Source organism: Apus apus, chromosome 3 (assembly GCF_020740795.1).
Source record: "Apus apus isolate bApuApu2 chromosome 3, bApuApu2.pri.cur, whole genome shotgun sequence".
Lineage (NCBI taxonomy): Eukaryota > Metazoa > Chordata > Aves > Apodiformes > Apodidae > Apus > Apus apus.
Window position 1 is genome coordinate 1,875,547 of NC_067284.1, and position 26,917 is coordinate 1,902,463.

General features: G+C 44.4%; 1 protein-coding gene and 1 long non-coding RNA gene across 3 annotated transcripts in view; both read left to right on the forward strand.

Annotated features, from left to right (window-relative positions):
- Positions 1-24,853, forward strand: part of CDK19 (cyclin dependent kinase 19) — a 119,220-nt gene extending 94,367 nt beyond the window's left edge. For both annotated transcript variants that reach the window (XM_051613147.1, XM_051613148.1), the window contains 7 exons: positions 6,157-6,300; positions 6,563-6,632; positions 7,812-7,884; positions 12,057-12,154; positions 13,626-13,704; positions 15,921-16,175; positions 20,562-24,853. In XM_051613147.1, coding sequence (XP_051469107.1) covers positions 6,157-6,300; positions 6,563-6,632; positions 7,812-7,884; positions 12,057-12,154; positions 13,626-13,704; positions 15,921-16,175; positions 20,562-20,693 — 851 coding nt within the window. In that variant the 3' untranslated portion in view covers positions 20,694-24,853. The remainder of the gene's footprint in view (positions 1-6,156; positions 6,301-6,562; positions 6,633-7,811; positions 7,885-12,056; positions 12,155-13,625; positions 13,705-15,920; positions 16,176-20,561) is intronic.
- LOC127382076 (uncharacterized) overlaps positions 1-26,917 on the forward strand; it is a 206,799-nt gene that overhangs the window by 107,577 nt on the left and 72,305 nt on the right. The window lies entirely within an intron of this gene.

The following is a 26,917-nucleotide window of genomic DNA, read 5'->3' on the forward strand; positions in this document are numbered from 1 at the left end:
GCTACAAAGCTGCCTTTTGTGTCCCCTGTTGCATTCCCTGTGTTTTTGATGAGTCGTCAGGGAAAGAACATTTTTCTTTTGTTTCTGTCAAGAGCTTTGGCAGCCCCCAGAACACCTCCTGGGCCCTGGGAGGTACCAGCACTGCTGGTGCCAGAGGAAAAGCAGCAGGATGTGCTTTACTGCATCCTGGAGCTGCTGGGGCTGTCCCTGACACATGTGAGGGTTTAGGATTAGAGACAAGACCAGGCTGTAACACACTTTCCCTGCCTGGACTCAGAGCTTGTGCCAGTGACCTAATTCCCTGCCCCAAGGGACATCACCTGAGGCTGGAGCTCACCCCAGTTTCTGGAAGAAGAGCTGAAAGAAGAGAAGAAAGCAGTGGAACCATCACTCAGTGCAGCCATCACTCTGTTCTGTCTCTCAAGGACCGTAGCCTGCCTTGCTGCCAGCTCATGGGGTTCATCTGCAGGTTGTGCACTAGTAGTCTCAGAAACACACCTGCAGTGACAGGGCAAGGGGCAGTGGGCACAAACTGGAGCACAGGAGGTTGAATCTGGAGATGGGAAAACCCTTCTTGACTCTGAGGGTCCCAGAGCCCTGGGACAGGCTGCCCAGGGAGGCTGTGGAGCCTCCATCCCTGGAGACATTCCAGCCCCACCTGGACGTGTTCCTGTGGGATCTGCTCTAGGGGATCCTGCTCTGGCAGGGGTTGGACTGGGTGATCTCCAGAGCTCCCTGCCAACCCCACCACTCTGTGACTCTGTGAAGAATGGCTCATGAAAATATATTCTGTAGAACTGGGGGGGTGGGGGGGGGGCACTACAAATCCTTACAAAGTGCTATCATGTTGGTTGAAGTTCAATTCTTGAGCTAGGAATGTTGGTAGAAATGTAATTATCATGCTCTACAGCACAATTGTTGATAAGATTGCATTTTCCCTGCCTTGAGCATTCCTGTCTTCTTCAGTACACAGGCTGCACAAGGAAAATGCAAGGTTGTATATAGAGCCATAAACCTGGAATTTTCAAATTTTTAAATGTGAAGTTCTGTAAAGACTTAGGTTCTTTAACAAGGTTTCTTTGTTTTCATATTTTTGCTTCAGTGAAAGGACTACTTGGGGCCTGTGGTTCTGTTTCTGCTCCCCTTGTTACATCTGTTGTACCTGTGTTGTTGCGTTTAGCACAGTCATTGAAATGTGGTGTTGCAAGCCAGGTAACGTGTCTAATGCACAGCAGAAATCTGAAATCTTATGATCAGGATCTTCATGTAATGCTGATAAACTGAGGAAGATAAATATAAGTGGGAAAATAAATAGATTGACAATGTAAAAAAGCTCTGTTGAGAGAGAATGAACAAATCCTGGCCCACTAAAGGCCTGTAGAAAATCAGAGTTGATTTCAGTTAACTCAGAATTTCAGTCCAGATGCTTAAAAATGTTTAAGGTGTGGTGATTGAAATGAATTAAGTTCTTAGCACAAACATGAAAAGAGGGCAGCTTAGTTTGAAAGGCTAGGATGGAGGTGTACATTTAAAACAAGTGTGAGGGTCATAGATTTCATGACTGATTTGAATTTATACGGGTTTACCTTCAAATGTTTTGGGTTATCTTGGCTCTACATCATGGCAAAGGAGACTACATGCTCTTGAAATAAAGCATTGCCCTTAGATAGGGGTTAGGCTGGCTGTGAGCACCCCTCAGGTTTCTGAGAGGTTTTTCTGTCTGCAGGACATTCATCTTTGTGGCTTTGCAGGATATAGAAACTTCTGTTCTTCAGTCATGTGTTTGCTTGCACAGCCACCTTTTGGGTTTGAAGTATGTTGGTGTATTCATTGTCCTTGCCTTGATTTGCACCAGGGGAGCTTTAGGTTGGATATTAGGAAGAATTTCTTCACCTAAAGGGTTGTCAGGCCCTGGCACAGGCTGCCCTGGGCAGTGGTGGAGTCACCATCCCTGGAGGTGTTCAGACAACGTGAAGATGTGGTGCTGAGGGACATGGTTTAGTGGTGGCCTTGGCAGTGCTGGGTTAACAGTGGCTCGTGATGATCTTAAAGGTCTTCTCCAACCTGAATGATTGTATGATCTGAAAGATGTGGTGAATCTTATATGAATGTTGTAGCTCTTTCTAGGTGACCTGGGTTGCCTTGTTTGGGCTCAGGCCATGCCATGGTTACCCTGGCTGCTGCATTAGCCCTTGGTGGATCTAGAGAAGCTGTATCCACTGTCCATCCACTGTCTGCTTCCTTTACCAGCATCCAGACGTGTCCCAGAGTCTAGACTGTTTGTTCAAACCAAACCAGCAGATTGGTTGAAGCTGCTAAACCAAACTGTCTTCAGTAAAACACTGTAGTTAATATGCATGGCAAAGACGTTTCATTTTGAGAAGCAAGGCTTATTGTATTAAATTGTCATAATATTCTTAAAGACTGTTTCCAAAATATTGGAACAAATACAGAAACGAGATTATTGTGCCATAGAAAGGAAAGAATACATGAGCATTTGGCTGCTTAATCAGCCCTATCATTAAAACAGCTATGTCAGCATCCTTTTGTACTTTCTCCTTGGCTACAGCACCGAAGTGGAGCAGGACACACAGGATTTTCTCAGCTTTAGTAGCTGACCTATAAAGCTATTAGAGTCACAGGTTTTAAAACTGGGCCATGGACAGCCTTACAAATAATCTCCACACACAGGCACGTACATGGAAAGTCAGTCTACCAACCACCAGTGACCATCTTTAAAAGGCTGCTTTTTCCTTTTATAACATTATTATGTAGTACTTGAGAGATGTAGTTTCAGTGGAGGGATATTTCACTTCTGAATGAGTTTGGGTGGGACCTGAGCAAGCTGTTTGGTGAGAGCCTAGGGAAAGGAGTTTGCTACAGAGCCCTTCCCTCCCACCCCTTTTTCCAGAGCCGGGGAGCAAAGCTCTGCATTCAGGCTCAATGTAAACTTGAGGAAAAGGGGGAGTCTGGAAGTCTTGGAGGGCAACGTTAAAAAAACCCAACACAACAGGAAGACAGTAAGAACCTTTTACCACAGATGGGCCCTGAAACCTGATGGTAGTAGAGGCAAGTGCAGGAAACAGAACCATCCTTACAGGAATGGTTGTATTGCTGTGGGCTATTTATTAGGATCCTCACATTTTGTATCCAGTGCAACCTTATAGGACCTACATGGCCCAGTTCTCAGTGGTTTAAATGGATATTGGCTGTAGTTTGCCTCTTATTTTTGGTGGTTGATTTTAAATAAATGTTCTTTATAATGACATTGTTCTACAGCATTTTAAGATGTTCCTCTCATGCTAGAGGCAGATGGGCACTAGATGAGTAATACACTGTGGTTGAAAAATACTGGTGCTGTGTCCTGAGCTTTTCCCCTGTAAATGCCCATTTCTGAGGGGCAGTATTTCTTCTTTGGAATAGATTTGGAATTATTGGCACAATTTTCCATAGCTGGAGCTAACGTTTGTGTTTGGTTGACACTATGAAGAGTGTAGGAAATAAATACCTATTAGGGCAGCTTGTATTGATGAAGCTTTGAAACTTGCCAGAATGTAATGGCATTCCTGCTAGAAAAATGCCACATGTGGTAAATAATTATTGTAAATTATGAATATTGTTTAAAAAAGTGTGTGTGGGGGGGGTCACTAGCCAAATGTGGCAGAAAATCCTTAACTGTGAGAATGGTTTCAGTATGTGCCAAGGATGTGTTTGAGATCAGGTTACATTAAAGATTCCTGAAAGGAAGACCCCAACCTGCTTGAGCTGCATGGCTGTCAGGCCCCATTTCCAGCTGTTTAACCTTCACTTACCGAAATTAAAGCTTCAGGTTTTCTGTACTAAGTATTTTGGGTTCCTTTATGTTAGTTCTTTGAAGTTGAAGACTGTCTGCCAAGAGACCTCAAGGGTTGAATCCCAGCACCATGAGCTGCTGGAGGCGATGTGGGCTGATCAGAGCTAAACTGTTCTCAGGCTTGACTTGTCCAGTAATACCATCCCACAGAGAATACACCACCAGCTTGGGAGTTACCAGTGTTTATTCAGATGTAACTTTCAGTTGGTACAATGTGTGTCGTTCTGAATTCTCAGGGTTTATTTAGCCTGTGCTCTCTGTATTAATCACGGCGTGCGTTGCCACAGCAGCTCAGCTCCCACACAGCTCAGCGCATGGAGGAGGAACAGAGTCTTGAAGTTTTGCTGTGTCACATCAGGGAGATTTTCCCAGTTCAGCTTTGCTGTCAACAAGGCTACCAGGCTTTCTTTTTCTTTAAAAGGAAAAGGTCAGTCTGGACAGAGCAGTGATGAACAGAATAATGAGCAGTGTCCCAGCCTCCCCCTCGCTGTGTGTGCTGCAGAAAGCCACGAAAACCAAGAGGGCTGCAACTCGTTTGGCCTCTGGATAAACCATCTCCAAAGGATCTGCTGTTTAGTATGAAAATGGGTGAATAGATACTGTTAAATGAAGAGGCTGTTCTTCACATAATAAGTGATTTCCACTCTGGAGGAGATAATTTATGCCTACAACCCAGGCAGGAATTGTGATTAATAAGCTGCATTAGCTGCTTGAGCAGATAAAATCTCAGGGCCTGAAGATCTTGTTTCATGCAGATGAGGCTAATAAGAAAATCAGAGGGAGATAACACCCTGAGAAAGTGACGTAATGGATAAAGCAAGTTATACCCTGTCAAAACTGTGAAGTCTGAAATAATTGTTATCAGACTTTCCTGTAAAGAAAGTAGGGGAAAAGGCTTTTAAACTGGGACACCCCAAGCTGCACCCCTGTAGCATAATGGAAATGGAACTGACCTGTTTGGGCAAAGAGAATGTGATGGCTCTTGTTTTCATCCTCTACGTAAAGGGAACAGTGATTATTTTTCTTTCTCCAGGAGACCATGTGTCTCACAGGCAGCATGAGCCAAACACTGACAGTAGGTGGGCTTTGGAATCTCAGGTTAGTCGCAACAGGAGACTTCTCTTGGTGTTCTCTTTAGTCTGAACCTAATAAACCAAACTCCACTTAGGCAATTCTTATCTCTTAGACCTGTACTTTAAAGGTAAATTGCTTTCTTTACTTCTGCTATTCAATTTGATAATATATAAAAGGTTTCCTGGGGTCATTGAGTTTAACTTCAACTGCTAAGCAAGTCTCCGCATTCTTGTATTCAGCACTCTGTGTCATTATTCATCTGATCTCAACATCTCTTTCCAGGGTTATAGCCCAGACAGGTATTTGTCAATGTAGCAAATCCATTTCTGATCTGCTAGCAACCTCCTGCTCACTGACAAACTCACACTTTCATTTTAAGGTGCATAATAAAGCAGTCGGGCCATACAGAGCAGGGGTGGTGACATAAGATGAGTGGTGACACCAGTACCTGCAATGAATACAGGTCATGCAGAAATTTCTCCTCCTGTAATTGAAATTAATGTCTTTGTGCACAATAGATTGAATTTTGAAAAGCATATTAGTGAGAAATTTATGAAATAGAGGTGGTTGTTTTCTTTCCCTAAGACATGAGTATGTCAGGCTGTTGTTCCCTGTATATACAAGATGAGACAGTTCCAGTATTGTTCCAGTGGGAGTCAGTTGTCCTGGAGGACTTTAATTTTATTTTTTGCTAAAGTTTCTTACTGATTTTTCTACTCATTATTAAAATTAGGCTCTTCTTCCTTTATTTTTAACTAGCCTCCACTATTTGGCTAAACATATGGTTCATTAGTCTTTTATTTCTTAGTATTTAATTGGTTATCAATTATGTATTTGGAATTGCTCTGAAATGTGATATAACTTTTATTTCAATGTATCTTTTTGGGGGACTTACTGGTTGTGATGGTCAGTTGAATGGTCTTTAAGCTGTGTCATCAGCAAATATTGTCTAAGTTTCTGCTATAGCTGTGAATATACTGAGTGTTGAATGGCCAGTGTGCAACTTGAAACAGGATTTGGAGGCTCTAATTTTGACTGAAAAAAACCCTATATCTCCCAATTTAACCTTTTAAAGGTATTATAAGAATGCATTCTTTTTAAAATACTGTGTGTAATTACACTGTGAGGCACTTTCTTACTGTGCTCGTACAGGTGGTTGAGAAATGGTGCAGAAAAAAAAAGTGATGAGGTACAGTAAATTTGCATGAATTATCCTCCTTCTTTCTTAGATATTTGGGCAATTGGCTGCATATTTGCTGAACTGTTGACTTCAGAACCTATATTTCACTGTCGTCAGGAGGACATCAAAACAAGTAACCCTTTCCATCATGATCAGCTAGATCGCATTTTCAGTGTCATGGGATTCCCTGCAGGTAATGTATTTTCATTAAAGTATGAGACATAAGTTACTAAGCTGTTTGGTTTTGGTGTTTTTTCTGGATGAAATTACAAGTTGTTTGTATAGGTATGAAGCAGCTGTCAGTTTGATGGATTTGAAATGCTGATGGTTATGAAACAATAGCACTGGCCGACAAGCAGAAAGTCAGGCAGCTGCTGTGGTTATTTCTTCTCATGTTTTACTTAACCTACACTTCCAGAATTCTAAATGCTTCTCCTTTCCTCCCCCCACCAAAGATAAAGACTGGGAAGACATAAGGAAGATGCCAGAATATCCAACTCTTCAGAAAGATTTTAGGAGAACAACGTAAGTGATGATAAAGCAAAAACATTTCAGTGAATGTAGCAAACAGGCAGAAACTGGCTCCTTTTCTGTGACTTCTTTGGGGAGGGGATTTTGGAGTGTTTGGGTCATCATGCTGTCCTCCTTGAATTAGCTGGTTTGCTTGAAATGTGTTCTCACCCTCAGCTGCTTGTTCAAAGTATCAACTGAGTGGCCTCCTCATTTTTCTAGGAGGGGTCATCATAAGTGCTGTTTAACTTAGGGCAGGCACAGACAGATGAGCTTCCTTAGACCACTGGTATTAGCTGATGAAGATAACTTCATTAATTTTGTGTGAAAAAGAGCAGGGAAGCACCTCCCTGCTCCTTTTGACCAGCAGGTATGTGGAGACAGTAAAGTAGTGGGCAGAAGTTCTGTGGAAGGTAACACGTCCCATGGGTTGTGATGCAAAGCCCATCTGGGATCTGAGGATTTTCCACTCCCAGTGTTTCATGGTGCTTTGTCTACATGAGTCAAGTGGTGGTGACAGATCAGAGGGTATAAGGAGCAACACAGTCTGCTGTAAGGCAGAGGACATGGATTCAGGAGCTTGGGATTCTGTTTCCAGCTCTGCTGTGGTTTCACTACACTGACTTTAGACAAGATACGAAGTTATCTGTGCACAAAGCTTCTTCCTTTTGAGCATGGCTGTAGATAACCTCTGGATTTGTAGACTTAATGCAGGGCTCGGGTCATACACATTTGGGGCATTTTGAAGCTTGGGACCATATGGTTGGCTGCAGGTTGGGGTCAGGGAGACAGATGGTGAACTAACTCTGTCAAATGGCAGCTGGAAACAGCTTAATAGATCAGCTGGTGCACTGCTACAAACTGCTGTGCACTTCTGTGCCAGAGCTGCTGTAGAAAACTAGATTAAAACCTTCCAAGTTGAGCTTCTGTGTCATGCCCACGTCAGCAGCTTATCCATAGACTAGAAAAGTTGGAAATAATCTCTGCACAGTTCATGCTACTCCTGTTAGTGAAAAGCACACTGTGTGTGCAACTGCTAGATCAATATCTGACGTGTTTTCTGATAGCAGTTCTTGTTACAGTTTGCTTAATAAGGGCTGGTAAATGTCTTTGTGATCACTTGGTGCAGTTCCATCTTCTTAATGCTGTATTATTTCAGAAATGTAATTTTTTTTTTTAAACTGTATTTTTCAGATATGCCAATAGTAGCCTCATAAAATACATGGAGAAACACAAAGTCAAGCCTGACAGCAAAGTTTTTCTTTTGGTAGGTATACTTGAAAATCACTGTGATGATAGGAATGAAATGCATTTCTAAGTGTGATATCTGTGTCTGTTCTTCTCTCTCATTGCAATGAACACTAATGGTAAAGAAAGCTCTTTAGTACTAACTGGCCATTTTTGGTTTTGAGATGTGTTTTCTTCATGTGCCTTCATGCTTGAGGGTGTGCTTAGCTGCTGGTGGTGAAGATCTGAAGGTCTTGCCTAATTAAGATCTGCAAGGCCCTTGGATACTCAGCCTTACCCTAGATCTGCTGTGCAAATAGTAGAGTGAGTGTTCTCTATCACTTGAATTCATGTTGCTGCACAGAGCTAGAGCTCCTAAGAGCTAAGCAATTTTGTGAAGAAAGGGAAGAGGAAAGGAGAAATGTACTTATTTCCTGTAGTAAATTTTTCCCCCTTTTCTTCCCTCTGATAATAGTCTGCCTCTGTTCTGTGGTGATTCCAAACAGTATCCCTAAACATGTATTGGCTGGTTACCCAGTTGAGTCCTTCATTGTAGGTGGATACAGGGTTGCTCTGTCTAATAAAGCATCATTTCTGGATGCCTCTGTGATGACTTAGTGCTGCCTAAATTTAGGAATAAAGTTCCAAGTGACTTTGCTAGTGCTTGGGAGTCTCTGTAATGAGGCTGTTAGTGCAGCTTGAGTTCTAGCAGTCTGTTTTCATCACTAGTTACAAGTTCAGCATAGCAGTCTTCTCTAGGTCCTGGCACAGACTTGCTCTTTGACTTAGTAGTAGCTGCTAGATGATGCCACAAATAGCTGTGGAAACAGAATAGGTTGGTCCCAAGTGGGTGGAAGAAAAGCAGTCACATGAGAAGTGTGGGACTTCAAGAAAGAGTAATTAAAATTCTTAAACTCAACTTACCGGGCACACTTTGGAATCATCTGGAGGAAGAGTCTTAACTGAGAAGATGACAATTGTGAGAGACATAATTAGTCAGCACCTGAATTTCCTCCTGCTTTCCTACTAAAGGTGGAAGCCACCAGAAGCCTGATGGAAAGGCAGAGCAGCAGAGAGGTTGCTGTCAGATTTTTCAAGGCTGTGAACACCAAGTTGAGAGTCATCTTAAGTGGTTAGGCTGCTTTTCCAGGGGCAGATATTAACCAGATCTTTAAAGAACACAAAATTATCCATATTTTGCCACCCTATGGCATATTGTGTGTGGTTTTGTATATGTAAACAAAGGAGGCTTTCATGATGGAGAAGTAGTGAGACAAGGTTGTTATTACAGGGTGGCTGAACAAATAGATGGGTGTCTACCTGTGTGTTCCTCTGTAGAGTTGTGAGAATGGGGACTGAGGTTTCCAAAAATCTAATGGCTCTCTCTGAATATTATGAAGAAGACTTAGTTCACTTAGCAAGGTAGGTTCTATAAGTCAAATTTTTCTCCCTGTTCATGATCGGGGGTGAATAAGGGTGGTTTAGTGATCAACCACAGAGCTGTAGGATGGTCTCCAACAGGTCAGTCTCCCAGAGCTCTGCATAAGAATGCCCAGGAAGATGGCAGCCTTCTTGATTGGTGCTCTGAGGAGGTCCGTGTACCTGAATTGTCCCAACCATGCTACAGCAAAGAGGCCCAGTACCTGCCTTATCTTGTGAAAGGTCCTAAAAACCAGCAGGTCTTGATGGAGGGGTGTGCATTGCTCCCCCCAGATCAAGAGATTAGAAATGTATCTGCTAATGGGCTTGGAGGTGTCAGTATTCTGAAGCAGACTCCCTAAAGCTCTTTGTTCATATCCAAGGTAGTTGGGTTGGTTTTTTTTGAGGTAAACTGTCTTGCAAGGTCAGCTCTGAAGGCATCTGCTTTGTAACCTTTATTGGTCAAGGCTCATTCCTGCTGATGAGGGCAGAAAGTGTTCTCATAGAGAAAATATGGCATCAAAGCAGACCAGTGCAGGAGAGCAAGTGACTCCTGACAAAGCGTGCCACTCTGCTGACTGACATGGAATGATAATATCTGCATGAAGGGCAGAATGTTTTCCATCCAGGAAAAGGAATCTGTTCTTGCTGTCCTGGAAATGTACAGGCATAGTATTTATAGCTGAGGGCTGACAGCTCTACAGTCCAGAGCCTGGCAGTGAGCAGTCTGGAGAGCTGCTGGGAACTGGGAGACTGTTGATGAAGTCCAGTCTCACAGGCTTTAGCAGCTGCTACCCTGAAAGCAAATTGCATCCAGACATTTTTTATTCACTTTCCTAGAAGCAACAGAAGCTCCAGAAGACCAGATCTTCTCAAAGAAAGTTGGAGTACAGTAGCACCACTGACAGGCAGCATAGCTCACTTGGAGCCGTGTTGTGTGTGGTGTCCCCTGGAACAGGCAACCTGATGATATCCTCAGGGGTGGAAGGGGGTTGGTTGCTAAGGGAATGAGCAGATCATTACAAGGTCCAAGATACCTTTAGATCTGCTGCTACGGGACCTTCACCTTGTCTTTGAATGACAAAGAATACAGGTCATGTTTGGGGGCAGCTTGTGATGCCAGAGCTAGAAGGCAGAAAACTGGAGGAGCTTTCTCTGGAGTAGAAGTGCAGCATCCAGTTCTGAGGAGGGAGTCCAGGGAGCAGAGGCTGGTGTCCTGTACCCTCCTGTCAGTAACTACATCTGGTGACAAAGTCCAGGAGTGGCCTTAGAGCAGGAGTGGGTGTCCCAGTCAGTGTGGAGGAACGGGGGAGAAGCAATTTGCATCACCTGTAATAGTGTCACAAGCCACTAAAACAGATCAAAATGTTGCAAGCAGGGAGAGGTGGTGATTTGACTTAAAGACAGGGAATACCAAAACCTGTCTGCATCTCTTGTGTCATGGGAGGTCACTGTGTAGGGAGCCAACCGCACATCAGAAGTTGAATTTCTTAAGACAAGAAGGAGATGTAGTGCTAGGAGTAAGTAAGTGTGCCATGCACACTCTCCAGGTGAATGCAGTAAAGGACCATCTGGAGAATTTCTGGACAAGCAGCAGGAATAAATTTAGGAACTGGTTGCAAATGAATTCACAGGTGGAGAGAGAGCTCAAATGGCTGTTGTGTTGCCAGTCTGTTGAGGTCCACAGCCCCATAAAGTATGGGAATAAGGAGAGGTGGAAAGGAAGAGAAAGCAGTACAGAGAATTTTATAAGATCTCATCTACAAATTGGGTTTACTACAACTATTGAGAAAAGAAATACAGGGAATCATCTCTCTTGACGAGGTTGTGCGCTTTTACTGAGGCTGTTTACTATACTACATATATAGAATATAGGATAGTATATCAGATTTCTGATTTATTGGAACAAAGAGCCCCATACACCCATGCCAAAATCATATTCTTTCAACTGAATATCCAGGGAATTTTTGCTGGAGGCCTGGAAGGTAGAATTTGAGCTAAGATACCCCTGTGGAAGGAATTGTATTTTCACTGTTGACTTGAAGTTAGAAAGTATTGTGTGATGTAGTCAGAGCACCCAAATTTCCTCCTGTGAGTTTATCAGCATGTGATAAATAACTATTTGCAGTGGTATGTTATCCCTACAGTTCTGGTTTATACTACTAATACGTTGTAATCCTGCAGCCAACAGCATTCTAGCTAATACATGTATTATTGCTTTCCTCCTAGCAAGGAAGAAAGGGTACTAAGAAGGGCTGCTCCTTCTCTTTATCATTTCAGTTCCAATCAGAGTGGGACTGGGAGCTGTGTGTGTGCTGGGGTGCTCTGACTCAGCCATGTGGCCAGTGTGAGGAATGAAGATTGACTGTTTGTGTCCCCAGGGTGATATGGAGACTCCTGGCCATGAGCAGTCTCTTCTGCCACTTTTTTTTCCCTGTTGTGTCAGCAGGATAAAAGCTAAACGTGTGCTGCAGCAAAACACCAGAAATGATAAGCCTTTAATTGGTGTCACTTTAGCCCAGTGGTTCAGCCTTATCCATTGAGGTGTGGGTAAGGTGTTGCCTCACACACTTCACTGTGTCTCTCACACAAGAAGGGCTTCACAGCCCCAGTGCTTTGATGGATGTGCATTCTGGTTCTTGGGAACTCCACTGAGCAAGAAGCACTAACTTAGGCTTGTCTGGACAAGCCAGGAATAATTTAACAATCTACAATCCAAGACATATAAGACATAGTTTGAAAAATGATAAGTTGAAGAAGCTTTCTTGCTATTTTTAATGTTGTGTTTTGCAGCTCCAGAAGCTTCTTACTATGGACCCGACAAAGAGAATTACCTCAGAGCAGGCTTTGCAGGACCCCTACTTCCAAGAGGATCCTCTGCCTACGTCAGAGTACGTGTTCCCTCCTCTGTGCTCTCCTCAGGGGGGGTTTCTTTCTGCTCAGTGCTAATCCCTGAAATGAGACAACAGCTAAAAACTTCACAGATACCAGCTGATACCCACACGAAGCAGTAGCTCAGGCATGTTCAATAGAAACTATTAGTACAGTCCTGAGGTGTCTGTGTCTACTGGTGCCAGAATTGTCTTGGACAATTACCCAGTACCACACCAGTGTTGTCGTTCTGAATGTCCTACCAAAGCTAGTGGGACACTATTATTACAGGATTTAGAGAATTAATCCATCCCTGCTCTGTCCTGCCTTATGCTGCCTCCCAGAGCCCTCTTCTCCACTGCCTGGTTTCCTTGTGTCTCCCCTGGGACACTTCTGTGACCTACAGCCCTTTCCCAAGCCCTCTGGCACAGGGTAACAGGGTGAGGAGAAGAGGGATCAATGACTGTCTAAAATCCCACAGGTCCCTTCTTCAGAAGGCTTGAGCATACAGATTTTGTATCTCTATATGTTTTATTGTCCTGAAAAGTTGAAATGATAGATTCCATTCCTCCTGGCAGACTTTTCCAGTTTCTCTTCCCAGTTTTCTGCTCTGTAGGAGCTGGATGCAGGGAGTCTTTCCACCCAGCTTTCTTTGCTTCTTCAGGTAGCAGGCAAAACTAAAAAGAGGGAACAGCCACTGGAGTGCAAAAGGAGTCTAGAGAAGACTAGTTGGGTTTTTTTCTTTCTTATTCTTTCTCGGAATGAGCCACACACTGCATAGCACCCAGATTAGAAACTGTTTACACACTTTAAAAAAATCATGTGACATTGACTGTATTCTGAAATCTTAAGAAATTGATCCTGGTTTCAGGCCCTACCAGTACTTTTCTATTTAGTGTTTGTCTGGTACTATCCTACATAGAGCTATAGCTCCAGGTGGATTACAGGATAACATTGTGATAAAGTCTCTGCTGTAACCAGTAAGGAATGTTCCAAATCCCATTAGCCAGCTGAATTTAAAAGCTTTTTTTTTTTTTCCTCAAAACAAGACCTGAGGAGCTAATTGAAAGTAACTCTGCAGTTGTGATTAGCAAATATATTTTGTGAGCCAAGCAAGCTCATAAGACAATACTCTTTGGATCAGGCTTTTTATTTAGTGAACCATGCATGTCCCAACTAGGTGTTGTGGAGTCTCTGACACTTGGCTTGTTCATTTTGCCATCTGGATCAACAAGTGGCTGTTCTGGCATTTGGGCGTGCTCAACCCTGCCATGATTTCTAAATCATGGCCTCATGCCAACAGCACAGAGATCTGGCACCTAGCTGCTGGGGTCTGCTGCTCTCATGGGTGCTCACAGTGCCACTCGCTTGTGGAAACACAAGAATTGAAGTACAAGAACTTAAATTGTGTTATATTATCTTGTTTTTAATATGACATGAAGTAAATGTATGTCATATGTACATACCTGTTTACTGTTCATTGTGTTGCAGTGTATTTGCTGGCTGTCAGATTCCATATCCCAAAAGAGAATTCCTCAATGAAGATGAACCTGAAGAGAAAGGGGATAAGGTATAATGAACTCCTTTTATAAACTCCTTATTTTTTTCCTTTCAAGTGTGCAGGAAGACAGCCATGGTGCTACCAAATGAAAACTGCTGAAACACGGAGAGTTAACCAAAACTGTTTTCCAGGCAAGGCCCACTTAAAACTGCTTCCCAGACAGATGAAAACTGTCAGATGACTTTGGGGTGTCTCGGGCAGTATCACTAGCACAGTTTGCCCTGAGCTGTGAGGAATGATCTGGATGGGTTGCACTGTCAGCAGTAGCTTGCTTCCAGCTGCTGCCATTCCAGGGGGACCTTGCTACCTCCTCCTGCACGGCATGATGAAAATACATTGTGCTCACATGGAGAGAATGGCATTCCCTTTGTATGACTGGCACACCTCCAGCCATTTGAAAGGAGATGGCTGTCAGGGTCTCAGATAAATAGTGGCAGCCTGCTTCTTGGCACCACATCACAACATTTCATCCATCTGCACAGTTTCCTGGTCATGTTTTACGGGCCCTCAGACAAAGGAGTAATAAGGAGTGTGAACTGTTCTGGCAGTGACGGTCTGCTCTGAGTGCTCTTGTTTCCCAAAGCCTCGTGGGCAGGAGCTTGTGTGTGTGCACAGAACGTTTTGGTGTGTTTGGCTACATAATCTGCCTGGCTCTGTGTGTGTAGCTCAGGTGTGGGACGTGGCTGCAGTGCTTGGCCCATCCTGCTGGGAGGGTTGGACAAGGGTGCTCTAGTGTGTGGAGCAGCTTGTTCCTTCCCCATCAGTGTGTGCGTGGGACACCAGCAGTCACTAGCAGAACGTCAGGAAAAACAGCCTCACACTGCAGTTGTTTGAGGGCTACGTGAGAATGACTGTTAGTCTTTTGGAGAGACCATTTGACTACCTGCATCTTCTGTTTTCAGATTTCCTGCCTAACTTGGGAAATCAGCTGAGTTTAAAAATACACCCATTGCAAGACATTTCAAGCAGCAAGTTCTGTTTTCAGAACAGATGTTGAAGTTTCTTCTGTACTGAGAACAAGTGGTGATGTCCTGGACTTTTGTGTCCAGATAGGTTTTTTTCAAAAAGAGGAAACAGCCACCTAAGCAAAAATATAATAAAAATCATGATACAGGTTTGATTGTAGTTTAGCTACTAGCTTTGCTTCAACTCCCACAGCTTCAAAACCAAGAACAAACTTTATGAATTACAATGACTCTGGCTTTTGTTAAGTCAGAGTATTTGAAAGTAAATATCTGTCTTTTTCCTGGGTGTGTTGGGGGTGGAAACAATGGCATGCTTCTATTCCAAACAGCCACTATATAAAGGTCTTGGAGATTGTTGGGGACAGTCACGTATTTATGCACACTCCAAATGAACCTCTTTTTTTTTTTTTTTTTTTTTTTTTTTAGACCATTGAGTTAATAAGTCACACGTTGCTCATGGAATTTTTTCCCACAGTGTAGAAAATGTGAAGGAAAAGGAGATTTTGAAAGTTGGATCTGTGCCGTGTTTTGTTTCTTTGTGATGGGATTTTAATTTTTTATAATAGAATCATAGACACATAGAATCACTGAGGTTGGAAAAGACCTTCAAGACCATGGAGTCCAACCCTTGGCCCCACTCTCCCCAGCCCAGCACTGAGCCATGTCCCCCAGCACCACATCTCGGTGACTTTTAAACACATCCAGAGATGGTGGCTCAGCCACCTCCCTGGGCAGCACATTCCAGTGTCTGCCAACCCTTTCAGTGAAAAAGTTCTTCCTCGTGTCCAGTCCAAACCTCCCCTGGTGCAGCTTGAGGCCATTCCCTCTTGTTCTGCCACCAGTTCCTTGTGAGAAGAGACCAGCACCCACCTCTTTACAGCCTCCTCTCAGGCAGCTGTAGAGGGTGATGAGGTCTCCCCTCAGCCTCCTCTTCTCCAGGCTAAATAGTCTTAATAGTGTTAGTTTCTGGTTTGTTTCTGAACCCCGTAAGTATCGGTGGAAACCTAGAGGAGTTCCCTGCGTCCGCTGATGTGCGGCTCGTCTGTGAATGGAGTAGCCTTTACCCCCACCCTCACAGTCAAGAATTTTCTCCTCGCGTCCAACCCAACGACCACACCATGGCCGTGCAAGAGCGCACCCGGGGCACGTCCCTCCTGCCTCCTCCTCCTCCACGGGCAGGAGGTGCCCCGGGGGGGGCTGGCGGCTCCCTCCGAGCTACCCCAGGACGAGCCAGGTTGTCCTGTGTCTTCTTCCCCCTAGAACCAGCAGCAGCAGAACCAGCACCAGCAGCAGGCAGCGGCCCAGCCGCCGCCGCAGGCCCCGCCGCCGCCGCCGCCGCAGAACAACAGCGCCCAGACCAACGGGACGGCGGGGGCGGCGGGCGGCGGGGCGGCGGGCGCGGGGCTGCAGCACAGCCAGGACGCCAGCCTGGGACAGGTGCCCCCCAGCAAGAAGCCGCGCATCGGGCCGTCGGGCGCCAACTCGGGCGGGCCGGTGATGCCCGCGGATTATCAGGTACCTCGCGCGGGTTTTTGCTGCTGCCCCTGGGGCTGGAGGGCCGGGGCGACGTCCTTCCCCCCCTGCCCCGCTGCGGGAGCCGGCCGTGTTTTCCTGAGTTTCTCACCGAGTCCGGGCGGGCGGGTGTGCACGCGAGGAAACGTGGGCTGAAAGGTTCGAAAGTATCATGGGATCACAGAATGGTTTGGGTTGGAAGGGACCTTCAAGACCATCCAATTCCAACCCCCTGCATGGGCAGGGACACCTCCCACCAGCCCAGGCTGCTCCAAGCCCCATCCAACCTGCCCTTCAACACTGCCAGGGATGGGGCAGCCACAGCTTCCCTGGGCAACCTGGGCCAGGCTCTCACCACCCTCACACTCCAGAATTTCCTCCTCATGTCTCACCTCAATCTCCCCTCCTCCAGTTTTCATCCATCCCCCCTTGTCCTCTCCCTCCCTGCCCTTGTCCCAAGCCCCTCCCCAGCTTTCCTGTAGGCCCCCAATTTTGTTCTGTGGTTAGTAATTTTCAGTCGAATATCAGTATGAGTTCTATCTACTGCACCCTGTAAATTGTTGGGGACTAATCTATGCCAGGAAAACACTTAAATAGATGTTTATGTTGGAGAGTAACCTCACCAAAGCCAGTGAAACCATTTCGTGCACATAGATGCTGCATTAGATGAACTCCAGGATACTCAACTCTTGGCAACATTGTCCTGTGTGAGAAGCAGGTCTGAGAAGATCCTTGAGAAGCAGAAGCAAAGTTAGAAGCAGGTTCTCTCCTTGGATTCCTGCTTCTTTTTGCCTCAAATAATCACATGCATGGAGCAGTTGTGTAATTTATTCTAGTATCTCACTGAGTCTACTTCTGCTGTGAAAGAAAAAAAATGCATGTTAGCACAGTTCACCAGTCTGGTTGGTGCTGAAGTAAGGGCACAAAGACATGCATTGTTCCCAGTGTGACCAAAGCTGAATAGATTTCATGTTTTCCAGCAGCATTCAGAAGTAAGAGCAGTATCAGTCAGTTATTTTGGGATTTGTGTACTTGTCTTTGCTTACTAGAATTACATTTTGCACTGAAAAAAATGAGTTAGACTGAACATAGAAAGCACTGAACTTACCAGGATCTTCAATACTTCAGAGTTTATAATTGCTGGGACACTAGTGAGTTGAAAGCAGAATAAGAAAAAGGTAGATATTAAAGGTAGATTTGAAAAGCTGTCAGGGATCTGTCAGCTTTGAGAGAACCCACCTTGGAGAATGGTCTTTTCAGGCTGCTGTAAACTTAAAATAAGTGGCTTTTAAAAAACTCAGCTCTGGAGTTGCTTTGACTTTGCCATCCAGACCTTCTCCCCAGATAACTGATTTCTCAGTGCCAGATATTTTTCTCCCATTCCTGTTTTGCTCTTTTAATTACAAATTATCACAAAGGCATTGAGGGTAGTATCAGGGTAAAGACAACTAGTTTTCTTTTTTGAAAAGCTCCAGACAGGCTTGAGGTCTGGACAGATCCCTGCAGCTGTCTGCCTACGCAGTATTTATGGCTGGCCTGTTTTGGTCTGTATTTGAAGTACTGGTGTGCTGCATTTGATGATATTCATTATAGAATCCTTACAGAACTCTCTGAATTTTGGCAAACTTCCCCCTTACAAGTTGCAAACAGTCTAAATACAATTTTTTTTCCCCAGATTTTTTCTTTTTACTCTCCACAGCTCTTTCCTTCTGCACTTTAACAGCACAAGCATCAAAATGATGATCTGTGTGTTTCCTTTACGTCACTCTCTAAGTAGAATGCTCTGATTATCCATTTTTACACTTGTGTTTAGCTATCTACCCTTAAATTCTAGCTGACTGTCTCCTGTTCCAGAAGGGAATGTCTGCAATTTCTCCAAGTCTGACTTCATTAAAAACAAATTCACTTCCATGGAATAAAAATAAGCATGGACAAGTTCACACATTCTTCTAGTCTTATGGCAATTAACTTTACTCCATTCTATCTTACTCAGAAGTAAGAAGAAGATTCCCTTTGCTCTTGAGTTTCATTTACCATGTGATCTGAAGTCTCCATTGACATTTTTTTGTAGTTCACCAACCTTAGTATATTGCTTCCATAAATGACAGTGCAAATTCCACGTTGAATTTGACTGAGAATTCCTTATGTCACCTTGGGTGCTTTGCTTAGCATGGTGAGCTGATGCTTTTCATCCAGAGTAAGTTCCTGGAGCCCTCAACACAGGAAGGACATGGATCTGTTGGAAGGGGTCCAGAGAAGGACCACAAAGGTGATCCTTGGGCTGGAGCAGCTCTGCTCTGGAGACAGGCTGGGCGAGTTGGGGTGTTCAGCCTGGAGAAGAGAAGGCTCCAGGGAGACCTGAGAGCACCTTCCAGTGCCTGAAGGGGCTCCAGGAAAGCTGGGGAGGGGCTTGGGACAAGGGCAGGGAGGGAGAGGACAAGGGGAATGGATGTAAACTGGAGGAGGGGAGATTGAGGTGAGACATGAGGAGGAGATTCTGGAGTGTGAGGGTGGTGAGAGCCTGGCCCAGGTTGCCCAGGGAAGCTGTGGCTGCCCCATCCCTGGCAGTGTTGAAGGGCAGGTTGGATGGGGCTTGGAGCAGCCTGGGCTGGTGGGAGGTGTCCCTGCCCATGCAGGGGGTTGGAACTGGATGGTCTTGAAGGTCCCTTCCAACCTGAACCATTCTATGATTCTATGATGTCATAGCATTTATCACAATTCTTTTTCCTGTTAGAAGTTATGAAAGCTTATGAAACTTATGAAAAGTTATAAAAAAATTTTTAGACAAATTCCAGGTTTCAGGCACTCTGTTAACAATCTGACCATGCAGACCAAGTGTATCTGGTTATTAACAGCATAAATGCTTCTGGGAAACATCTCTTCCAAAGCCAGTGTGCTCCTCCCAAGCTGACCCTAGAGCCAAGTGCAGTTGCTCCATGCAGCTGTTAATTTTATTGATGTTATATTGAGATACAGAGCTCTGCAAGATTGGACTGTTACCTCTTTCTCTAGCCTCTCTTTGCTTCACCATGAAAACAGCCTTCATGTTCCTACCTTAGAGCACAGAAAAAGTAATGTGATATTTTTAGGGTTTAGTATGTTTTGCAATTTATGTAAAATTGAAGACACAAAACTATGTACAGAAACAAAGAGCAGAGGTGTTTCACACGGCCTGAAGGTGAGGGTCCTGCCCTTGATCACCCAGCTGAAGTTGTCAGTGGGCTTTCATAGCTCTCCTGGTTGGGATCCAGTGGTTAGATGAGAGCAGTGACTGGCACCTGGCCTTCAGTGAGCAGGCCCTTGGGCTGTGGAGGATGTGGTATTCTTACACACCCACTGTCTCCAGTTATCAAACTCCCCTGGAAGGTTTCTGTGACCCATAAACCTGGTATTTAATGAGAAGGTGGGTTGTTCCCACTTTTCCTAGAGGGAAAGCCACAAGCTTGCAGATGACCCTTGGACATATCCAAGTAGAACCATCAACTAGACAGTGAAGAGAACTCTATTTAATGGTTGGCTGACACTGCACTTAACTTGGCTGAGAACAAACTGGCTGCAAATAATTTGGGGGTTTATGTAGACTTCCCTTTCTTGTGGATTTGGGTGGGGTTTTTACCTCACTAGAAAGGCTCCTCTCTGCTCAACAGCACTTTTCATGCAAAGAGATTTTGCAGCTTGACATTATTGCAGCTTGTTATTAATTCTAGACAGGGAATGGATATGGGAATAAAAGGGCAAATTCAACAGTCTGGAGGTTGCAAATGATCCATGAGTTTGACTTGCTGAAATTGGGATCCACTGAGCTGAGATCACCAAAAGGAATGTTTGGTTGCTGCCCATAGCCAAGCCCATCTTTAAGCAGCTGTACTTGCTTCCTGCACATAAGGAAGTGGGTTGGAAGACTCACCTAAATTATTATTGTATCCTTTTCCTTGAGATAAATTGTGTAACTGTTGGGTCATGGTTGTCTTTTTATCGGGAACAGGATTATGTGTTTCTCTGGAGCATTTATTATTACCTCTCTGGAAAAGGGTGTTTATGGCCTTAGCAGTTTGGTTTTGCCTGAACAGCACTTACAGTAATAATAGATATAGGTTGAGGAAACAGCTGAATTTTGACATGGAATCTGCTCCCATGTCTTCTGTCTTTTCCCTTCCAGCAGCAGGTGTGGACATGCTGTACTTCCAGGTGTGTTTTGTGTGCTGTGTGAAGGCTGATGGCAGGTTGGGTTGGCCGCTTGTTTTGTGGGACCATAAGCAGTTATCCTGTCGAGTCAGCTTCTCCAGTGGTCACGTTTTCATGAGCTTCAGACAGGTTGAAAGTTTCTTGAGGTGCGCAGCCCTGGGGGGCTGGTTTTCATCCCCCTGCTCCCACTCTCTCTTCCTGCAGCACTCCAGCTCGCGCCTGAGCTACCAAAGCAACATTCAGGGATCTTCTCAGTCCCAGAGTACAATGGGCTATTCCACGTCGTCTCAGCAGAGCTCCCAGTATCACCAGTCTCACCAGTCTCACCGGTACTGAGCGGGCTGGCAGAGAGCACTCGGAAAGGAACGGACTAAAAGCCAGAAGACTCCAGCAATATGAAGTTCATCCCGACGAGAAGAACCAAAAATACAAACTGTGATGCAGAGTTAAAATTCATGGTGACAAAAGGAAAACTTCCCTCACTGAAGATTCCCCCCCCCTCTCCCCTCCCCCCCCCCCTTTTTTGCCATAAAGGAGATTCTCGTGGAGTTTTCCTCCTTCCCTGCCCTTGCATGTGCTCCATTGTGGTTACTCTGATGAACCCTTCTGATCTGAACCCAGCACTTAACTTCTTTAACCTTTGGAATTTTGAAGGATTCCTGGTGCACCTTCCTTATGCTGTAGTGATTGCCATAAATCTGTCTTTTCAATCTCTTTGATGGGATTTTAAAGTTTTAAAATCTTGGAACTCCCAGGCTTTCAAGCTTGTATATAGTTAGTTTTGTACTAGGCAAACCAGTTTAGCTATACAGGTATATTGCACCTTTTTAAAGCACTATGTTATTTTCACAGGATATTACTGTTTTGCTCATGGATGTCAAGAACAGCAAAATTTTACTGTTCCAGAGTATTTTACTATTCTGTTTTTATTAGTCTAGTTTTCAGGCGAGGTCTTAAGAATTAAAAAAAAAATAATAAATAAATTAAAAAATAAATAAAATTTAAAAAGAAAAAAGGAAAAAAGGAAAAAAAAAACACCCACACTCACCCAAGTCTCTGCAGTGACAAATATGCTTCATGCTACTGGACTGAAGGCCAAACAGAAGATTGCTGATATTTCTTAACTCATTCACATTGAATTCTTGAAATCACAGTGATCATGCTCTGGCTACTTTAAAATTAAACATTATTTTAAATGAAACCAGGACAGTCACATAAAAAGGAGATGCTTTCAGAATCTCTTGGAACAGAAGAGTGGAATGTCTTCCCAGGCTGGACACCAAAATAGTCAGGAAAATATATTTACTGCCCTCAAGTCTCAGTAAGAATGTGGATGATGGGCTTGTTTTTCTGTTAAGCAGCTGATTAATGTATGTGAGAATTCTATAAGCTGAGCTTTCTTTCACATTCCTGAGTCAGTTTTCTAAATGTAAAGGTGACAGAAATGCTAAGACTTGTGAAAACAAATACATTTAATCATTTTATGTTTGAATTAATAATGAAGAGAAGTTATTGTGCTCTTTGAAAAGCACGTTGGACACTGTTCCTTTTCCATGTTTGAAATGCAGATTATGTGTCCCTCACATTGCTGGGATGAACCCAGATTAGTTACACCAGATGCACTTGATTGCACTGAAATGTTTCCTTTTCCCTAGAGCAAACATGTTTGGATTGTGCCTAAGGACTCTAAGTGGACGGGTAGCTGGCAGAAAATCCCCAGCAAAAAAGCAGGAGTTCAGAAGCATCATCAGAGGATTATTGTCCAGCTCCTGCAACCACAGTTATTCAGAGAGACACAGTGTGGAATCTGGGACAGCTTCATTTTTCCTGCAGCCTTTGGAAGCAAGGCTGGCTTTTGGTGCAGAAAACCTGGAAAAATGCATTTAGAAAGCTACCAGCAATGTCCCTTCAGTGAGCTTCTGCAGCTGGTGTCCAGAGAGGAGGAGAAGAGTTTCTGTGTCAGCAGTTCATGTTGCAGGCTGTTATGCTGCAGTGTGTTCTCTTCTGTCCTGTGTCCATACAACAGAATTGTATGTATCTCTGCACATTCCCACTGAACCTGTGATCAGACCCAACAAGAGGAGTCAATCTGTTTGCTCAGAGGAGAATGCTTTTCATCACAACTAGACATGGACATGTTGCTACTGGATTCCATCTCCCAATCACCTCTAGTGCCCCCTTCCTTCTCAAGCACGTGTTGTTTCCACGCCTTTTGTGAACAGTTGGCTTGCTTTGCCCATATCTACCCTCCTGTGGTTGTGACAACACCCAGCTCCTCTGGAAAAGCAGTGAAAACCTGCTTGTGTCATCAAAGGGGTGAGAAGGTGGTGAAAATGCAATGAAGCAATTTGAAGGAAAACAAAATATTTGGGGGGAAATCTCCCAAAGGATACTTTCAGTGTGTAACCCTTGAGATGCCACATATTATCTGTACCCTAGAAGCCTGTTTGAAAGAACAGATTGTTTCTTTATTCCATTAGGGCTGAGGTCACATTCCTTCCATAAATGGAAAGTCTCACCTCTTACTGATGCTGGGGTGAGGTGCCTTTGAGCTACTGGAAATTTGGCCAATGCCATAAAGTAACATTTACTTTATATTTTTGAATGCCACACTTCTGGAAATTAACCTTTGGCAGAGTAGTTTTTTTTCTTCTCCAGTTCTTCTCACCCTTCTGTTCTCTCAGAATCCTTTTGTCTTTTCCCTGACAGTTATCTAACATTTTTTTCTCCCTACTGTGACCTGCAGCTGATCATCAAAATTCATGTCACGTCAGGAGGTGGCAGGAAGATGTGTTACCTTTTGGTTAATTAAGGTGGGCTCTCGTGTCAATGAGGCAAAGTTGTGGTGTAGATTAACCTGTGTGTAGAGTGTGGAACTTCACAGCAGTGTCAGGTGCTCCAGTTGTGTGAGCTTCCAGCTTCTAGAGCAGCTGCCACGACCTCTCTCTGGGCTGGACCGGCGTTTCTCCCTTGGGTAGGTCTGCAGTGCCCACGCGTTGCTCCTCTCTAGCTTTGGTGTGCACACCTGAAGCCCAGCTGACCTCCTCCCTTGCCTTCAACTCACAACTAGGAGGAGAGCAGAGAAAAGGAAAAACATTTGCTGCGAGATGTAGGCTGTGCACTCTTCTGGCTCCTTCCGGGGGGAATAATTGGCCTTTTCTCGGGAGCTGGGCTGGGCGGGTGGTGGCTGAGCTGCCGGGTGGGTGGCAGTCATGGTGGAAGAAGCCTCGTGCCTTCCAGGGCTCCTCCCAGCAGGTAAAAACATTCTGCTTTCAGAAGCGAGTCGTGCAGTGTGTCATGGGAAGCCAAGACTACACCATTTTTAGGTTGTTGTTTTGCCCGTGCAGTTTCCTTAGTGCTCCCAGCTCTGTCTCTGCCCTCAACCCAAGAGTTTCACAGCGGTACCGAGAGGCAGGTGGCACCGGCAGAGGTGGCTTCTCCATCCTGCTCACCTGGTGGGAGAGCAGGCTGCTAAATACAGCTTTGCCCATGGTGGCTCAGAGGAAACAAACCCCTGGGGAACAAATGGCAGGAGCAGCCTGGTCCACAGGGGTGAAGTTTCTGTAGCTCAAACTGCACAAAGAAGAAAAAACCAGAGGGAAGGCTGCGGGTCTGGCACTGTGTCTGTGACACAGTATCTGGGGAGGGGTGGCGGGCAGCTAGAAGTGTTCAAATCTGTATAATATTTTATATAAGCATAATAAGCTTAGTTCCCCTTCATAATCTTCAGGAATGGTACTTTAACACCATTAAGCAAAGAGTTGTTTTAGGCTTGAATAAATGTATTGTACATAAGGCCATACGTAATCCTCTAAAAACGTCGCCAGACGGGAGCGATGTGTCTTGCTATATGGAAAAAAAAAGTCCTTAATGCACTGTTATCTCCTAAATATTTAGTAGTAAATTAATACTATTTAATTTTTTTAAAAATTTGTCTTGTGTAGACACTAAAAAGTATTACACAAAATCTGGGCAGAACATGTCCTTTTTAACAGCAATTGAAAGAACTTTTTATATATGTACGGTAGTAACTTTTCAGGTTGTTCTAGTTGTCTTTTTCCCATGTTTACTATTTGTGGAAGTGTGCCTGTCTCTATTCAGTTAATTTTTTTATTTTTATTTTTTTCCTAACTATTTCACGCACGTGTCTCTCATTTTTGTAGTTTTTCTTAGAAATTATTGTGGATGCTCCTTGTGCTGCCACAAGACTTTGTGGCTCTTTATCTGTGGTGGCCACACTGGGCAGTGCCCGTGCCAACGGGCCAGCAAAACCACAAAACAAAATACTTGTTTCTCATTCTAGAGTTGAGAGTTTACTCCTTTTCAGTTGTCCTGATGTCACTCTTTAAATGACTGTTAAAACCTAAACTATGAGTTCATTGCATTTATTTTATATTCTCGGTTGTAATGAAATGGAATTGACTTTGCTTCAGTGTGAATTTTTTTAATAAAATAATATACATTTGTAATAATAATAAAAAGTTCCAATCAAAGAAGCATGCTGAGAAGCTTTCTGTAAACATTGGCTTTGGGCTACCAAGAGGGAAAATAGAGCCCACAAAATTGCAGTTGTAATTATATTCAGGATGTTCGTGATATCACACACCACAGCAAACAAAGCTTGCAAAACCTCAAAGTTTAAATTGCAGCTTCTAAAATGCCCACGAGGATATTCCTGGGTATGTGTCTATCAAAATAGAATGAAGCTTTCTGGAGTGGTTCTAGTAGGTTTTGCCCTCTGCCTCGAAGTGTTCTGGCTTATGCCTTGCACAACAATCCTGCAGATGTGTCTTCTGAAAAAAACAAAAGCTGGTTTGATGCCTTCTCCAGCTCAGTGCCCTCTGGCTTCCTCCTCCTGCTGGACCTTGGAGGATTTCAAGAATTTCGGGTGACAAGATGGAAAGCACAAGCTAGAGCATATTGGTGGGTTTTCAGAGTGGGTTCTTGTGTGCTTTGCTCACCCGTGTGTCACTGTTGCCTCCAACCTTTGTTTCAGAGATGGATAATTAACTGCTTCCAGGAATCCCACCTGTCTTCTCCTCAGCAGTGGCATGGGGGAGAATGGTTGGGATTTGCCTGCACTGCCACACGTGCTTTATTGGCTTTGTTTCTGGTGTGCCTTTTGCAAAAGGCTGAGAACAGCAGAAGCCTTTTGCCAAAAACACTTGGTCTGCATCTCCGACACCTGATGGATAAAGAGCTCTTGCTTCAGCCTCAGCACCAGTAAGTATCCCCAGCTCTGTCCTGCTCATGGTTTCCTTTCTGCTCCTGCTCTCCTGTTGCTAAGACTGTGCTTAGTCAGCAACTTTGACTTGAATGTCCTTACAACCTCCTGTGTTGGCTCTATCCTAGTCTTTGGTTTTCTGCAGCACCTCTCACTGTTTCTCTTACCTGGCCATGCAACTTGCAGTTTAATCCAGCCTCACAGTACTGATCTGAATGATGGTGCCATCTCTTCCTCTTTCCTTGATGGACAGAACTTAGTTTCACAGCCATTCAGAAAGTTGCAGAGTAGGTTCTTTATTCGTCTCTTGCTTTGACTTGTTGTTTTCTGCTTTGCTGCCCTGGCTTTGCTATCTCTTGCATTAGATGTAAAGCTGCTCTCCTCACTTGCCCGTCACCGCCTCAGCCTGCTGTTACCCCATCCTTCTTACTCAAATCAAGAAGTTATCAAAGTTATCTCCTGGTTTGATCGTCCCACCAGGTAAACCTCTACACCTCCCATTTTAGATCTCCAGATAAGCATTTTATGCTCTGTTTCCAATTGCCTGTTCCTGAAGACTTGTTGCATACATTTCTGAAAAATGCCCTCCTTGGTATCTTTTTCACCTCTCATTAAAACCCTTTGGCTTTCGTGTCTACAGAAGTTTTATGTTTTTACACACTGGTGTGCTGTGAGTTGTACCTATTGTGATAATGGGAACTGCTCCAGTGATCCATTAGCCCTTCCAGTCCATCTGCATCCATCTCTCACCTCCCTGTGCACTGGCTCTAAGTCCCCTGAGACAGGAACAGCCATTTTGTCCTCATAAAGTAGCTTCATTGCTGGTGCTTTCATAGGATCAGAATGTCTGGGGTTGGAAGGGACCTTCAGAGGTCATCTAGTCCAACCCCCTACATTAAGCAGGGACATCTACAACTAGACCAGATTGCTCAGAGCCCCATCAAGCCCGACCCTGAATGTCTCCAGGGATGGGGCCTCTACCCCCTCTCTGGGCAACCTGTTCCAGTGCTTCACCGCCCTCATGGTAAAGAACTTCTTCCTGACACCCAGTCTGAATCTGCCCTCCTCTAGTTTAAGGCCATTCCTTCTTGTCCTCTCCCTCCCTGCCCTTGTCCCAAGTCCCTCCCCAGCTTTCCTGGAGCCCCTTCAGGCACTGGAAGGTGCTCTAAGGTCTCCCTGGAGCCTTCTCTTCTCCAGGCTGAACAGTCCCAGCTCTATTAAGTCGGATCTCCATAGGAGAGCTGCTCCAGCCCTCAGATCATTTTTGTGGCCCTTTAAGGCCCTCTGTAATACTAATAATAATGACAGTAACATGTTTTTTTACTACGGGACAAAG